General features: G+C 43.8%; 1 protein-coding gene and 2 long non-coding RNA genes across 9 annotated transcripts in view; 1 reads left to right on the top strand and 2 right to left on the bottom strand.

Moving 5' to 3' along the window:
* Positions 1 to 15,348, bottom strand: part of UCK2 (uridine-cytidine kinase 2) — a 125,502-nt gene that overhangs the window by 75,814 nt on the left and 34,340 nt on the right. The window contains exon 1 of one of the 3 annotated variants that reach the window (XM_061399700.1): positions 1,968 to 2,066. The exons of 1 other annotated variant lie outside the window; for it this stretch is intronic. In XM_061399700.1, coding sequence (XP_061255684.1) covers positions 1,968 to 2,066 — 99 coding nt within the window. One more of the 3 variants, XM_061399683.1, reaches the window with a different exon arrangement.
* The window catches only part of LOC133237557 (uncharacterized), a 44,449-nt gene continuing 31,538 nt past the window's right edge, over positions 2,438 to 15,348 (top strand). For 2 of the 5 annotated variants that reach the window (XR_009733244.1, XR_009733245.1), the window contains exons 1-4: positions 2,438 to 2,525; positions 3,538 to 3,632; positions 4,880 to 4,993; positions 7,664 to 7,866. This is a non-coding gene — a long non-coding RNA (uncharacterized LOC133237557). Of the gene's footprint in view, positions 2,526 to 3,537; positions 3,633 to 4,366; positions 4,538 to 4,879; positions 4,994 to 7,663; positions 9,382 to 9,441; positions 9,715 to 15,348 lie in introns of those variants that run through there. The other 3 variants (XR_009733246.1, XR_009733243.1, XR_009733242.1) reach the window with 3 other exon arrangements.
* Positions 10,891 to 15,348, bottom strand: part of LOC133237563 (uncharacterized) — a 38,202-nt gene continuing 33,744 nt past the window's right edge. Inside the window, exon 5 of the long non-coding RNA XR_009733247.1 lies at positions 10,891 to 15,183. This is a non-coding gene — a long non-coding RNA (uncharacterized LOC133237563). The remainder of the gene's footprint in view (positions 15,184 to 15,348) is intronic.

The following is a 15,348-nucleotide window of genomic DNA, read 5'->3' on the forward strand; positions in this document are numbered from 1 at the left end:
GAGTTGACTCATTGGAAAAGACTGATGCTGGGAGGGATTGGGGGCAGGAGGAGAAGGGGACGACAGAGGATGAGATGGCTGGATGGCATCACAGACTCGATGAACTTGAGTCTGAATGAACTCTGGCAGTTGGTGATGGACAGGGAGGCCTGGCGTGCTGCGATTCATGGGGTCGCAAAGAGTCGGACACGACTGAGCGACTGTACTGAACTGAACTGACACCCTACGTCGGCTTCCCTGGTGGCTCAGACGGTAAAGAATCTGCTTTCAATGCAGGACACCCAGGTTCGATCCCTGGGTTGGGAAAATCCCTGGAGAAGGGAATGCCAACCCACTCCAGTATTTTTGCCTGGAGAGTTCCATGGACAGAGGAGCCTGGCGGGCTCCAACCCATGGAGTCGCAAAGAGTCGGACACGACTGAGCGACTAACACACACATACACACATACACACGCCAGGTATTGTGCTAAAAGCGCTGGGAATACAGCCATCAACAACAAAAAAGAAGCCGCGCGACACGAATATGCTCGGGGGGTGGGGGATGGAGTGCTGGTTCTAATGTAACAGGTAAACTTCCTAAAAGAACTGGCATCCTGGTTTGGCTTTGGCGTAACATGGAAAAAATTTCAAAATTAAAAAAGGCATTCAACCAGGGGCAAATTCAACAAACTTCTGGGCCCTAAAGCAGGCAGATTTCCTAACCCTGGGAGCTACGGGTGAAATTAACTAATCAATAAAGAAGTTCCACAGCGCCAGCTGCCGCGTCTGGGCCACACGCGCCGAACTAGTTCAGACCTGGAGGGAAACGTGTAAAACCAAAATGGAGGAGGGGCTCCGGCAGAGTCAGATCCGGAGCGAAAACCTCGTGGCTCTCCTCTCATGGCGCCAACCAGCCTTCCTGCTCCGCTCTCCCCAACCCTAGGAGGCATCATCTCGCCTAGCCAGACCCAGCGCGCAGCACCCATGTCTCGCAGGCTCCCCTTGAGTCCGTGCGCCGAATCAACTTGGAGATTGTTAAACAGTAGGGGAAACAAGTAGCCACCTTAAAGGAAGGGGAGCAAAGAAAGAAACATCTGTGAGGACTCCACCCTTCTCCACCTGCAGAAAAAGCCGGGGGTAAAGCTACGAAAAGCATATCCCTAGCTTTGCTGATAAAACAATAAAGCAGGCTGCTAGAAGGGTCAGACACCCAGAGGATGACCACTTTCCGCGGATCCAAGACGCCTACGGCCCCAGACATCTAAGAGCCCGGGGCCAGTACAACTTTCTCATTGAAGATGACCGCGTTTCCTCTTAAAACCAGAGAGGGAGAGAAAGAGAAAAGCCCTTGGTATGATCATTACACTGATGTCACCTTGCTTATTTGGCTCTCAGGATTTTTCCCGGAAACCCCTGCAATCCCCGGCCCCGGCATCCAGTCCAAGCGGGGCTCCTCTTCTTCCCCTGGACGCTGCCTCGTGCTTTCTCGCAGCCCTCCGGATAGGGCTACGCGGCTCGCTCCGCCCTTGGCACCGGGGCTGCGCCGCTGGGCGAGCGCATCAACGCCAGGACAGGGGAAGACGGGTGTACCGGGGGTTCGTAGAGGACCCTGCTTAAAGCCCTCTCCCCCACGTCGGACTTGCAAAACAATAAGCATCCGTTTTCTCTGCCCCTCCCCCACAGGACCCCGGCCACGAGTCACTGCCGCCCGGGGAGCGTGCCAGCCCTGCGATCGGTAGCCGGGGTACCTCTGGAACCTCGGGTGGCCCGAGTCCCCACCCGCCCGTCCCCCGCAGCGGCGCCCGTAGTCCGCGCAGGGAGGTCTCGGCACTGGAGCGCTGCCAGGAGCGGAGGCGCGCGGGCCACGCGGTGGCTGCAGCAACTGACACGGCCCGCGGCCGCCGGCCACACGCGCCGCCGCGGGGCCGGGACCCGGGAGGTGACCTGAAAGGAGGGGGAGAGAGCGCGGCCCCGGGGCCCCGCTGTACCTTGCCGCTGGCCGTGCCCCCGCTGACGCCGATCAGGAAGGGCTCGCCGCCGTTGGGCTGCTGGTGGTTTTGCAGGGTCTGCTCGCTGTCCCCGGCCATGGCTCGCGCGGCCCCTCCTCCCGCTGCCTGTGCGAACCGACGCACGCTCCCCGCCCGCGCCCGCGCCGGGCTCCCTCTGCTTCCCGCAGCCGCCACTGGGCGCTGCCCAGGCCAAGGCTGCCGCCGCTCCCAGCTCGGAGCCCGGTGCTGCCTTTCCCTAAGGAGCGCAGAGCCTTCCTCTGCCCGCTGCGGCCGTCCCGGTTTACATCCCAGGCAGAGGTCAGCGTGATGCTGCTGCTCCAATCCGGGCGGGCAGCGCACTGCTATTCGCCGAGGCGGCGGCGGCGAGGCGTCTGGCCCCCGCCTCCGCCCCTCCCGGGCCCCGCCGCCACCGCCCGAGGTCTCTAGGAAAGGTGTGAGCCCGACCCTCCTTCCTACCCACCCGGTTAACCCTATCAGCGAAGACGGCCTGCCGAGGACCAAAGGAGAAGAAAGGAGCCTTCTGCGTGTTTTAATTGGGTATGCCCCCACCTATTTCAAAAGGGATAAAAAGCTAAAAGGGCAGATCAAATAATAGAGAGGATGCCTCAGGTTTGAGAAGCAAAATCAGAACAAGCTTGAAAGAGTAAGATGAAACAAAGGGTTAATGTCATTTATCCATTGTCCAGACTAAAAACTTGTGTTCCGAAAATGAAAATTTTTCCCCCTCCCGTTTGCCAAAATAATATTTCAGCCTCTGGCTTTAAATATTTCCTCTTTTGGGAATCTCCAAACACCATCCTCTAACTTAACAGGCGACTTTCTGTAGCCCTTCTTCCGAAAGAAAGATAATTTGAGGGGGCTCTGAGGAACGCCCTCCCTCCCGACATCAATGCCCTTTCTAACCATAGTTTGAAATCCCAAACACGGAGGTTCCTGTGGAGTTAGGGCTGTGGAAGCGTTAAAACAATGCATGTCGATTTATTAGTACCTTTAAGTGAACCGGTTTAGGTGGGCAATTAGGTACTTGGTTACAAAAGACAGTAGCTGCTGGTGACCAAGAGTGGGGCCACCTCTGGAACCAGATTTCTGTATTAGCTGCAGTTCCCTGAGCAAGTCACTCAATCTCCCTTGCTCAATGTTCTCATCTGTTAAATGGGAATAATGGCAATTACATGCTAGGATTATTGTATTAAAATGAACTTTTATATTTAAAGTGTTTAACAGAGGGCCTGACACAGGTGCAAGCCTTTCTATAAAGGTGCTGTGAGAAAAGGCCCCAAAAGGGCTGAAACTGGACAAAGAGCCTTTGCTGAAGCACAGGAAAGAGAGAGAGGACTAGACTAGCCAGTTCCAACCTCTGCTCCCTTGAACCCAGGACTGGCATCAGTGAGCTCCAGGCCCTACCATCTAAAGAAGAACTCAAGTCTATTGCATTCTCTTTCAAAACTTAGTAAATTATCTTAAATTCAGAATTACTTTGAAAAAATTACTAAAGAAAATTAAGAGTATTAGAAAAAAACATACTCTTTTCACTTTTTAAATATTTCAGGTTACCATCCCCAACCAAACTCCACAGAAGCTCAGACAAGAAACTAACCTGGGGAGAGCAGCTTCCTGGAACCCAGAGGCAGGCATTTGAGAGAGGTTAGCCTTATCAGATTGCTGAGGGGTGGGTGGGTTTTGGCTGATTTGTAAATCTGCTTCTTCTCCTACAAGTTCTTCCCTTAGTGAAAAGATAATGATCTTTTAGGATTATGGCAGAGCTTTTCAGAGGCAAGAAAGGCCAACTGAAATTTGGAACTTGATGGACTCATAGCTAAGGGGATATTAGGTAATTGAGAGAAAGAAGAATAATAAAACAATGCCACATTCTCCATGAACTTTTCCCAAATTCCCATCTTCTTTATCATTCCAATAACTTTTTTCTACAACATTTTAATCATAAAAATTTTCAAACTTAAAGTTGAAAGATTTTACAGTAAAGACTGATATAGCCACCACCTAGATTCTCCTGTTAACATTGTATTATACTTGCTTTATCACATCTATACATTGTACCTTTTGTTTCCCTTTCTTAAGTGACTTACTACAAACTGGTTTACACATTTCTTGCTTTGTTTGTCTGTCTTTATTTTCTATCCTAGCACCTAAAACAGTTTCTGACACATAGCCTTAGGGAGTAAAGAGACACCATACTTCATTTCTACATTCTTAAGGCCCACAGAACAGAATAACTGCGGGTAGGAGGCACTCACACAATACATGTTTGTTGAGTACTGGATGAATGAATGAACAAATATGAAAGAGGTAAGAAAATGTGCTGTGCTGTACTTAGTCGCTCGGTTGTGTCCGACTCTTTGTGACCCCATGGACCCCAGGAGCCTGTCAGGCTCCTCTGTCCATGGGGATTCTCCAAGCAAGAATACTGGAGTGGATTGCCATGCCCTCCTCCAGGGGATCTTCCCAACCCAGGGGTCGAACCCAGGTCTCCCACATTGCAGACAGATTTTTTACCAGCTGAACTACCAGGGAAGCCCAAATACCAACAAGTAAATATCACTTCCACCATTTTGGAAGAAAATGTGGTTTTCCCTAGATTGCATTTATGTGGTTACTATTATTTCTGAATGTTCTGTTTTCCTGTCATTCCAAGTAACTGTCTACCTCTAATCCTAGTATGTGCATCTGTTAACTAGTGGAACTAACTCCTTAACTGAGCTAACTCATTACACTTATCTGCACCCTGTTTAATAATAATAATATTTGACATGAGTTAATATACATAAAAGTGCTCTGAAAAAAACAAAAGCTATCTATAAAGGCCTAATCCAGCTGCTCTCTGCACTCCCTGTTTTCACTTTGCTATTTTCTTTTTTTCTGTTTGTCCCTAGGGCAGGCTCACCTACACAGAAGGAAGTTCCCCTGTCCATTTAAATTATTAAAAATATTCTCAGCACTGGTGACCTCAACAAGGACTTCTGCATCTTTGCTTTCTATAAAGCAAGGTAGGCTGTCTGTGCTATTCCCTGTGCTGTGTCATCCTCTCTCGGGAGCCTGGTCACCAAATCCCACAGCTTAGGATGTTCAAATCACGTTTGAGCCTCCTGCAGCAATTACACTGCAGATTCTGGATTAAGTGATTTCCAGATGCCCTCCTTCCCCTCCCACTAAGAAGAAAAAAAAAAAAAAAATCAAATGTTTTCAATAAAATCCAGAGCTAGAACAGATGCACAGGAATACATTTTCTTGGTATCTGTGAGAATTTTCTCATACGTACAGAGATTCAGTCTGATCAAGTTCTGGCCTAGTTAACATTTGGGAATGAAATCAGCATGAATGTGCAACTACAGCTGTAGCTAAAGAAGAAGAAAAGAACTTGCTACTGACAGTCCTTTGCCTCCCTTATATCCTTAGCTACAGTTCTGAGCTAGACAAGCAACCTTACATTTTGCCTCCAATTGACAAATGCTACCACCAGGTGCTTCACACACCATAGCTGGTTCTCTAATTGCTTATCACATTTCCCAACCAGAAAAAAATGTTCTCACACTTCAGTATGTCTTCTGCAGCATGTTAGTTCCCTGTTATGCCTTTCTATTTACCTCCTATCTTTTATTAATCAGCAATTACTTTGACAGGTCATAAGTACTGTTCTAAGATGACCAGATGATATGAAAGCTCCCCAATATCTGGCTTTGTAATCTTTAGTTCAGTTCAGTCGCTCAGTTGTGTCCAGCTCTTTGCGACCCCATGGACTGCAGCATGCTAGGCTTCCCTGTCCATCACCAAATCCCAGAGCTTGCTCAAACTCATGGCCACCAAGTCAGTGATGCCATCCAACCATCCTATCGTCTGTGATCTTAATCAGTCACATTCTCAGATAGATACTGTTAGGCTGCAGGACATAGCAGTCTTAGAGCAGCATCAGCAGCCTCTGAAGGCAAATCCATGGTCCCCACCCCAGAAGTAGTAAACCTGAAACTTCGTGGGCCAGGCAATTTGTCTTTCTTAAACTGTACACATAATTCAAGTGCTTACCAAAGTTTGAGCACTCCTGATTTAGTGGAAAGAAGACAGTGTGAGCTCTAGTTAGAAAAGCGCAGTTTACATCCTTGCTTTGTTACTTACTCATTTTATAACCTTTAGCAAGTTACCTTCTACACACCTCAGTTTCTTTAACTGTTAAATGGTACCTGGCTCATAGGATGGTTGTAAAAAATAATAAAAATATTATCAGTATACATATAATGATTGTTAAGTATCATTTCTCTTTCCCTCCTATTTCTGTCACAAGTCTCTAACTATTGCAAGAGTCACACCATTAGAGATTAGGCGTTCCAAAGGTAAGGACTTCTAATCCCTGTGGACACTTTAAACTCAAATGAAAAAGATAATGTCCAAAATAAGTAACTCTACATGTAGTGCTTGCCTGCAGTTGGAGAAGTTGGGGATAAATGGAGAGTGGCGGCTAATGGGTCTGGGATCTCTTTTTAGAGTAAAGGGAATGTTCTGAAATTGTCTGGTGGTTGTGCAACTTTTGCATAAGAACCTTTTAATCATATAAGATGGTGAATTATATGGTATGTAAGTTGTATCTCAGTAGAGCAATTTCAAAAAATAGGTCTCAACCTGCAGTCTAGGAGGGGAAAGAAGTTTTGCAGAATTGGTAACAGAAATAACAAAGGCACAGGGGAAAAAAAAGACAGAACTAAAAAGACAATGTTAGGGGATTTTGTAACCTAAAAAACAGTGCCCAGATGCAAGTCATTAATTTTTTTATATTCAGTATACTGATTTTTGCACATATGCCCTTCCCCTTCCTCAGAAAGATAATAGTCGTACAAGGGCCCTTAAACTTTAGTTGGCCTAACTTCAGAAATCCCACATGTCCCTAGAACTCTTCCCAGACTTTGAAAAAGTTAACATACAAATTTTAGTCCTATAGCGATTTATTTTCTCTCCCTACCTTATAACATGATTTGTTAGTGTGATTCTATGAAAATAAAGTCAGTTCAGTTGTCTTGCCCAGCAAGCTTGCAGCATCCTTGTTTTGTTCACACTGTGTTCTAAGCCATTTACCTTTATTCTGTTCCCAGTTCTTATCCCAGACCTGTATCTGACCCTGTGCTTCTTTGCCTATCACCAGACCACCTTGCCCATCCCACTTTTCTGCAGTGACTTCCTTCACCTTCCTCAATTAGCTCCGAGGTCACTTTCTCTGTAAATAGTCTACTTCTACCCCTCCCCCTTCACCCTAGGGCTGATGCTTTGTCCATTACACCATAATGGACATTATGGTTGGTGATGTACAGTGCTGGGACTAGGGTGACACAAGGGTGTCAAAATGCAAGGAGGCTCTGACTCTCGGATGGAGCAAGTGCTAGAGTAGCTGTGCTGTGCTTAGTCGCTCAGTCGTGTCCAACTCTCTGCAGCCCCGTGGACTGCAGCCCACCAGGCTGCTCTGTCCATGGGGATTCTCCAGGCAAGAATACTGGAGTGGGTTGCCATGCCTTCCTCCAGGAGATCTTCCCGACTCAGGGATCAAACCCGGGTCTCCTGCATTGCGGGCAGATTCTTTCCTGTCTTGAGCCACCAGGGAAGCTAGTGTAGGGTGGGCCTTAAAAAGGAGTCTTCCATATGTGTTTGTTCTAAATGTCTTCTTTGTCTCTCTCTAGTCCCAGCCCTAGTAACTGTCAACAGGAGAAGCAGAAGATGGTACAGCTGATGGCATCAATCTCAGAGGAGTAGCTACATTTAGACTGGTGGCCACGGATGGCAGGTCTGACTGTCCTGGAGGTGATGCTGAGGTGCCAGTTTGTGTTGGAGGCTAAATGAGATTGCAGATTTAGCAGATTAGTTTTTGCTCGGTGTTCAAATGGTATGTTGCTGAAAAGTTACTTCGGTATCTCAAAGCAAACTCTCCCCAGATCATTAGGAGAGAAAATTAATTCAACTCTGCTTCATAATGAAATTACAGCTGTTCCTGGTGGCAGAGAGGCCTAAAGGTTTGAGTGATAGAACCTAGTGTTTCAGAAATATTTTTAGTCAGAGACTGAGAAAACTAAAAAAAGCAACAGATTCCCCAGGCACACACACACACACTCACAAGTAGAATTTTGAGTGTAATTTACTTAGGTCTGACACAGCCTGCTGGCCAGGGGAGGTGGTGGGAGTAAGGGCAGCTTCAGAGGAGAGCACCCACTGCCAGCAGAATGGAAGTGTTAGCTCTTTTTAAGGAATCTGGGTCACCTCTGCCAGCACAGAGGGCCCAGGGGCATGGTGTTTGCAAAGACAGTATCCTCAAAGGCACCTATCCAGATGTCCCCACCCATATCTTAGGATCTTAGGTGTTTACCACCAAGACCCTGACATCTTTCTACCGGTCCTGCCTTGGCTGACCAACACAAGCTCAGTTTTGAGCTCTAAGCCTGTATTCAGCCGGCTGAAATGACATGCACTATCCCAACTTGCTGGCAGTAGGGACATTAATTAGCTGGGGCTCTTGGTCAGTTATGTTGCTTGCAGGCTGAGTTCTTTGAGGTGCTTCTCGTGGTCACCATATATGGAGAGCAAAGTCTTAAAATCTCTGATTAAAATTGTTGAATTATCAATTTTCCCTTTCAGTTACGTCACTTTTTGCTGCATGTATTTTAGGACTCTTTTGTTAAGTATGTATACATTTATGAGGGGTCAGCTCCATTATGAAATGTCCCTGCTTATCTCTCAGAATATTCTATGTCCTAAAGCCAATTCTGTCTGACATTAATAAGCCACTCCGCCTCTCTTATGATTACTGATTGCATGGTATATCGGTTTCCATCTTTTAACTTATTTGTATCTGTGAATCTAACGTGTATGTCTTATGAACTGTATATACTTGGATCTTGCTTTTTTATATAGCCTGACAATCTGTAGTAGATCTAACAGTATAGTATAATAAGTCTGCTAGTAACATCTCCTCTCAGTTTTTGCTTATCTGGTAATATCTTTATTTCAATTTCCTTTTCAAAGAATGGTTTTATTGGATATAGAATTCTTGGTTAAGAGCATGGTACTTTGTCCCTGGCCCTTTTAATATGTCATTCTACTGTCTTTCTGGACTTCATTATTTCTAGTGAGAACTTAGCTATTAATTGTTGTCCCCCTAAATATGATGAGTCATTTTCCCTTGCTGCTTTCAAGATTTTTCTCTTTGCCTTTGGTTTTCAGAAATTTGCCTCATGTCGAGGTGTGGTTCTCTTTTATCCTGTTGAAATTTCATTGAGTTTTAGGATTTGTAAGTTAAGGTTTTTCATGAAATTTCGGATGTTTTTTGGCCAGTTTCTTGAAAATATGTTTTCTTCTCCTTTCTCCCTCCCCATTTTGGGACTCCCATTAAAGCTGGAATACTTGACTCCACGGTTTCCAAGACTCTGTTTAATTTGCTTCAATCCTCTTTTTTCTCTGTCCTTAGGTGTGGACAATTTCTATTAGTCTGTCTTCAACTTCACCAATTATTTCTCCTGTCATCTCCGATCTGCTGTTGAAACCATGTAATGAATTTTTCATTTGAGTTATTATACTTTTCAAATCTAGGATTTCCATTTGGTTCTTCTTAATACTATTTTCCTATTGAGATTTGCTTTGTGTTGATTCATTGTTAGCATTTCTAAAGTTATTTGAACAAATTTATAATGGCTGCCTTGGAGTGTTTCTCTGCTAAAAGTAAAAGCTGGGTCTGTTCCTAGTTTCTTCTTTTTTTTTTGTTTGTTTTTCTTGTATATGCGTATAACTTTCCTAGGTCTTTTTGCATGTCTAGTAATTTTTTATTTTAAAAAACTGGAAATTTTAGATAATATATTTTAGCTACTCTGAGTTCCATTTTATATTTCTGATGGTTATTGGATTTTTCATTTTTTGTTTAATAAGATGCTTAAACTGCAGACTCCATTTCCCTGATGTACAGCCTCCTGTCTCTGCTGTTATATTTATTTTTAATTAATTAGTTTTTTTCTTTTGGCCTAACCCTGTGGCATGTGAGATCTTAGTTCCCTGACCAGGGATCGAACCCACACTTCATGCATTGGAAGACACAGTCTTAACCACTGTGCCGCTGGGAAAGTCCTTCTGCTGTTTTATTTTTGCTTGTTAGTTTGCTGTGTTTGCTCAGCCTGGCTCCCTAGTGATTTCCTCTATGACTAATTGCTTAGTGGTCAGTCAATGCTTTGGGCAAAGGTTGTACTCAAATACCTTGAGCCAGTTAGGCTCTGCTGATTGATATGTGTGGATTATGGAATGCATTCAAAGCTTCAGCCTGTACTCAAGTCTCCCTCATCTTTTAGTTTTTGCTGGATTCTCCAAGGTCTGTTGGATCTCTTCTATACATGTGTAGTGTCCCAGTCAGCCTAGAGGGTGAGCAGCTTATCTCAGCTCTTCTATCCCTGCTTCAATTCCAGGATTGCCCTGTTAAATTTCTGGCTGCTTCACCACTTGCTCCGAACCTGAACCTTATCTTCAAGCTGCAGGGATGCTTGAAGCATTTTCCCTTGTGTCCAACTAAAGTGAAAGTGAAGTCGCTCAGTCGTGTCCGACTCTTTGCGACCCCATGGACTGTAGCCTACCAGGCTCCTCCGTCTATGGGATTCTCCAGGCAAGAGTACTGAAGAGGGTTGCCATTTCCTTCTCCAGGGGATCTTCCCGACCCAAGGGTCAAACCCAAGTATCCCGCATAGCAGGCAGATGCTTTACTTTCTGAGCCACCAGGGAAGCCCTGACTGAGTCCAGCTAAGTCCACTACTTGTTACTGGTGAGGTTTGTAGGACTGTGGTCCCTACACTGAATAGGGTCTGACTCCTCTTGCCAATATGAGATTCTCTTGCAAAATTGAAAACTGTCCAGTGAAATAAAACACAGCAAGATAAAATTCCAGGCTCTGAAACTTTATTCAGGGAATTCTACCAAACATTCAAAGGAGAGTTAACACCAAGATTTCACAGACTACCAAAGAGAAAAAAAAAGATGGAACATTTAACAATTCATTTTATGTGACCAGCAAGAAATTTAACACCAAAACCTGACAACACAGGACAAGAATGGAAAATTAAAGGGTTTTTGTATAAGCATATAGTCTCTCCTATAAGCATAGTAAGTAAAAATCCTAAATAAAAATCACAATTTTAAATATGCATGCTATGCTAAGTTGCTTCAGTTGTGTCTGACTCTGTAAGACCCTGTGGACTGTAGCCCTCCAGGCTCCTCCGTCCATGGGATTCTCCAGGCAAGAATACTGGAGCGGGTCGCCATGCCCTCCTTCAGGGGATCTTCCTGACCCAGGGATCGAACCTTGTGTCTCTTAATGTCTCCTGCACTGGCAGGCACTAGCGCCACCTGGGAAGCCCAATTTTAAATATATCAACACATAAAAGAATAGTCTATCACAAACAAGGTTTATTTTAAAAATGTAAGGTTAGTTTAATATTGGAAAAATCTATACCTTCAATGTTCTAGATCTGGCTCAAAAACGATGTGCAGAGAGCAGTGTATATTTAGATATGGATAAATCCTGCAATAAGAAGAGTTAGTGTCCTTCATTACCTATCTCTGTGAAATGAACTCTTTCTTTAATATCCTGCAGCAGTATTTCCCAAAATATGTGCCTTGGAACAGTGGTTTTGGGAGGAAAAGAGGTGTTGGAAACAAGTAAGTTTGGAAAAACCTGTGTACTATCCTCTGTTCCCACTTTAACTTCTAGGCGGGAGTGACAGGGCACATTAGCATATTAAACACCCTGAGAAATACTGCAATAAAGAAACTCACTTATGTTTGTTGAAGCCAGTGCTTTACCAAAGTGCAGAATCCTTTTCTTGGTATGCCTATTACTAAAAGGCAGAGCCAATATTTTGTGGAGCTCCAAGTGCTAGTAACCAAGAGTCCACACAGCAAATTATCTCTTACAAAGAACAGTATTTTGCTAGCTTGAAAGAGGCTGTAAGAGACCTATTCACACTAAGAAAGATATCTATTTACTTCAGCTATTAGATATCACATATTTAATGTTATTAATATTTATTATAATTGTTTTCTAGCTTAGGTGATAGATGTTTAGTGTATAAAAATCAATGAAGAAAATTTTTATATAGAATACTGAAGTTCTCTTTAATTACTCCCTTAGAGATAATTGTTATTATCAGTTTAGTGTTATTATTCAGTTTTTAATATTCATATTTTTTGCAAAGCTTTTTTTAGAATAATTGCCCACTAGCAGAAGAGTTCATCAGTTTCTGCTAATGAAAAATAGACATATCAATACCTCTAAGCTTTCAAATAAATATGAAAATATCAGAGTTTTTAAAAATATGTACAAGGGACTTCTCTGGTGGTCCAGTGATTAAGAATCTGCCTTGAGATGTGGGGAACCCAGGTTTGATCCCTGGTCTCAGAACTAAGATCCCACATGCTGCAGAGCAACTAAGCCTGCACACCGCAACTGTAGGAGGCCACGCTCCACAACGAAGGATCCTGCACGATGCAGTCAAGATCCCACATGCCACAACTGAGACCTGATGCAGCCAGATGTATATATATATATACACAAAATATGCATGAAAGAGTACTAAAGTACAGGGACTTCCCTGGTGATCCAGCAGCTAAGACTCCACACTCCCAACGTATGGGGCCCAGGTTCTATTCCTGGTTGAGGAACGAGATCCCACATGCCAAAATGAAAATTGAAGATCTTGCATGCCACAACTAAGACCCAGTACAGCCAAACAAATAACACTAAATATTTTAAAATGTTAAATGTAAAAGGGAAGATAAAAGAAGGAAAAAACCCTCAGGAGAGGAAAGCTGAACACTATGACATCTGATTAACTTTAAGGAAGACGTGGAACACACCAAAGATGGGAAACAAACTGGGATAATTTATTTCTTTTTGGATACACAAAACACATTTTTGAATGTTCCGACAGTTTCATAACAAACAGTTTTCACTATGGCTATTATAAATCAAGGCATACTTACACAGGAAAGTATTCACAGACATAAAATTAGTTTAGCAGACAAGAGAAAATGGATAAAAGACATGAGTAGTTGACAGTTATGACTGATGGAGAGAAGGTGTCTCTCATTCACAATAATCCAGGATTTGGAATGAAATGAAGGTCAACAGAGGAAGAACTCCAAGTCAGTGTCAGCCTGTTGGCAGCTGGAGCGCCACTGTCGCCAAGGGAGACAACTAGGCACTCACTGTCCCTTCTCCATTGGTGACGTTTCCAGGGATCAGGTGGGAGTTGAAATGACAAGAGAAAGGGTTTTGTAAATAAGGCCATAGGAATTATCACACTGCTCAGTCTTCTGGATCATCTGATTCATCGCCACCTCTGACAGTGTCACCCAGGCCTATTCTGTGGAAGGGTCTCATTTTCTTCTGTATTGCAACTTCCAAAGTTTCAGGTCCAGTCCACACAATTATTTTCCTTTAACCTCTCAGGCTGAAATATCAGAACATTTATATCCTATTCTTCCAGTTGTCAGATTAGTTTCATGTCCTCCTGCGGTTCTTCTCCAGCTTTAGCGTATCTTTCCTCTGGTGTGGACACAGAGCTATGTACAGTATTCTGGATGAGAACTCTTCTGTTTCTTTTACAATGCCCTTCCTAATGACCTCACATTGGTGTTGCTCTCTGTGGCTAAAGAACCATGCTAATCTGGACTACCATGTTCAAAGAACAAAAGGATTGCCTATGACACCCCACTGGCTTGCTTGCCTTGGTTTAGGCGGAAAAGAGATCTAGACCAACAAGTCAGGAGACCTGGCACACAGTCTGGTATTACCAGTAATGAGCTATGTCACCTTGTAAGTTATTTAAATTTTATTGCTTATCATTTATTCACATATAAAATGAAAGGATTGACTTTTAGATGCTCTTTAGTTCCCTCCCAGCTCTGAATTTATATAATTATGATATGTAGCTTGAGCTTCCCTGGTGGCTCAGATGGTAAAGCGTCTGCCTGCAGTGCGGGAGGCCCGGGTTTGATCCTTGGGTTGGGAAGATCCCCTGGAGAAGGAAATGGCAACCCACTCCAGTACTCTTGCCTGGAAAATCCCACGGACTGAGGAGCCTGGTGGGCTACAGTCCTTGGGCTCGAAAAGAATCGGACACAACTGAGGGAGCTTATCTACCATTATTCTCTACATTGTTACACCTCATAGGAATTTTTAGTAGTATATTTGTATCTTGGCATTTCACGTACTGCAGTTGGCTATACTACAAATGTAAATATCTCACCTTAAAACCTCAAATCTTAAAAAAAAAAAAAAAACTCAAATCTTAATGAAACATATACCTCTGCATCAGTGTGTAAGGAACCATATCCATAGTGCATTTCAAAACCCCAACCTTTTATTTTCTTGTTCTAAATCACAATTCTAATGGCCATCATCAAAAAATCTACAAACAATAAATGCTGGAGAGTGTGTGGAAAAGACTTACACTGTTTGTGGGAATGTAAATTGGTTCAGCCACTATGGAGAACAGTATGGAGGTTCCTTAAAAAAACAAAAATAAGCTGTCATATAATGCACTCCTGGGCATATATCTGGAGAAAACCATAATTCAAAAAGATATATGCACCCCAGTGTTCACTGCAGCACTACTTCCAATAGCCTGGACATGGAAGCAACCTCAATGTCCATCAACAGTGGAGTGGATACAAAAGATGTAATACAGATATACAATGGAATATTACTCAAGTCATAAAAAGGGGAATGAAATTGGGTCATTTGCAGAGGTGGTGGATGGATCTAGAGAGTGTCATACATAGTGAAGTAAGCCAGATAAAGACAACTATCATCTGATACTGCTTATATGTGGAATCTAAAAAAAATTATGGTTATGGTGGGGAGGAGGGAAGTGGAGAGATAAATTGAGAGATCAGGACTGACATATACACATTCAGTTCAGTCACTCAGTCGTGTCCAACTCTTTGCAATCCCACAGACTGCAGCATGCCAGGCTTCCCCGTCCATCACGATCTCCCAGAGCTTGCTCAAACTCATGTCCATCGAGTTGGTGATGCCATCCAACCATCTCATCCTCTGTTGTCCCCTTCTCCTCCTGCCTTCAATCTTTTCCAGCATCAGGGTCTTTTCCAATGAGTCAGTTCTGTGCCAAAGTATTGGAGCTTCAGCTTCAGCATCAGAACTAAAGAGCCTCTTTATGAAAGTGAAAGAAGAGAGTGAAAAAGTTAGCTTAAAATTCAATACTCAAAAAACTAAGATCAGGGCATCCAATCCCATAGCAAATAAATGGAGAAACAATGGAAACAGTAAGAGTCTTTATTTTGGAGGGCTCCAAAATCACTGCAGATGGTGACTGCA

The sequence above is a fragment of the Bos javanicus genome, chromosome 3 (assembly GCF_032452875.1).
Source record: "Bos javanicus breed banteng chromosome 3, ARS-OSU_banteng_1.0, whole genome shotgun sequence".
Taxonomy (NCBI): domain Eukaryota; kingdom Metazoa; phylum Chordata; class Mammalia; order Artiodactyla; family Bovidae; genus Bos; species Bos javanicus.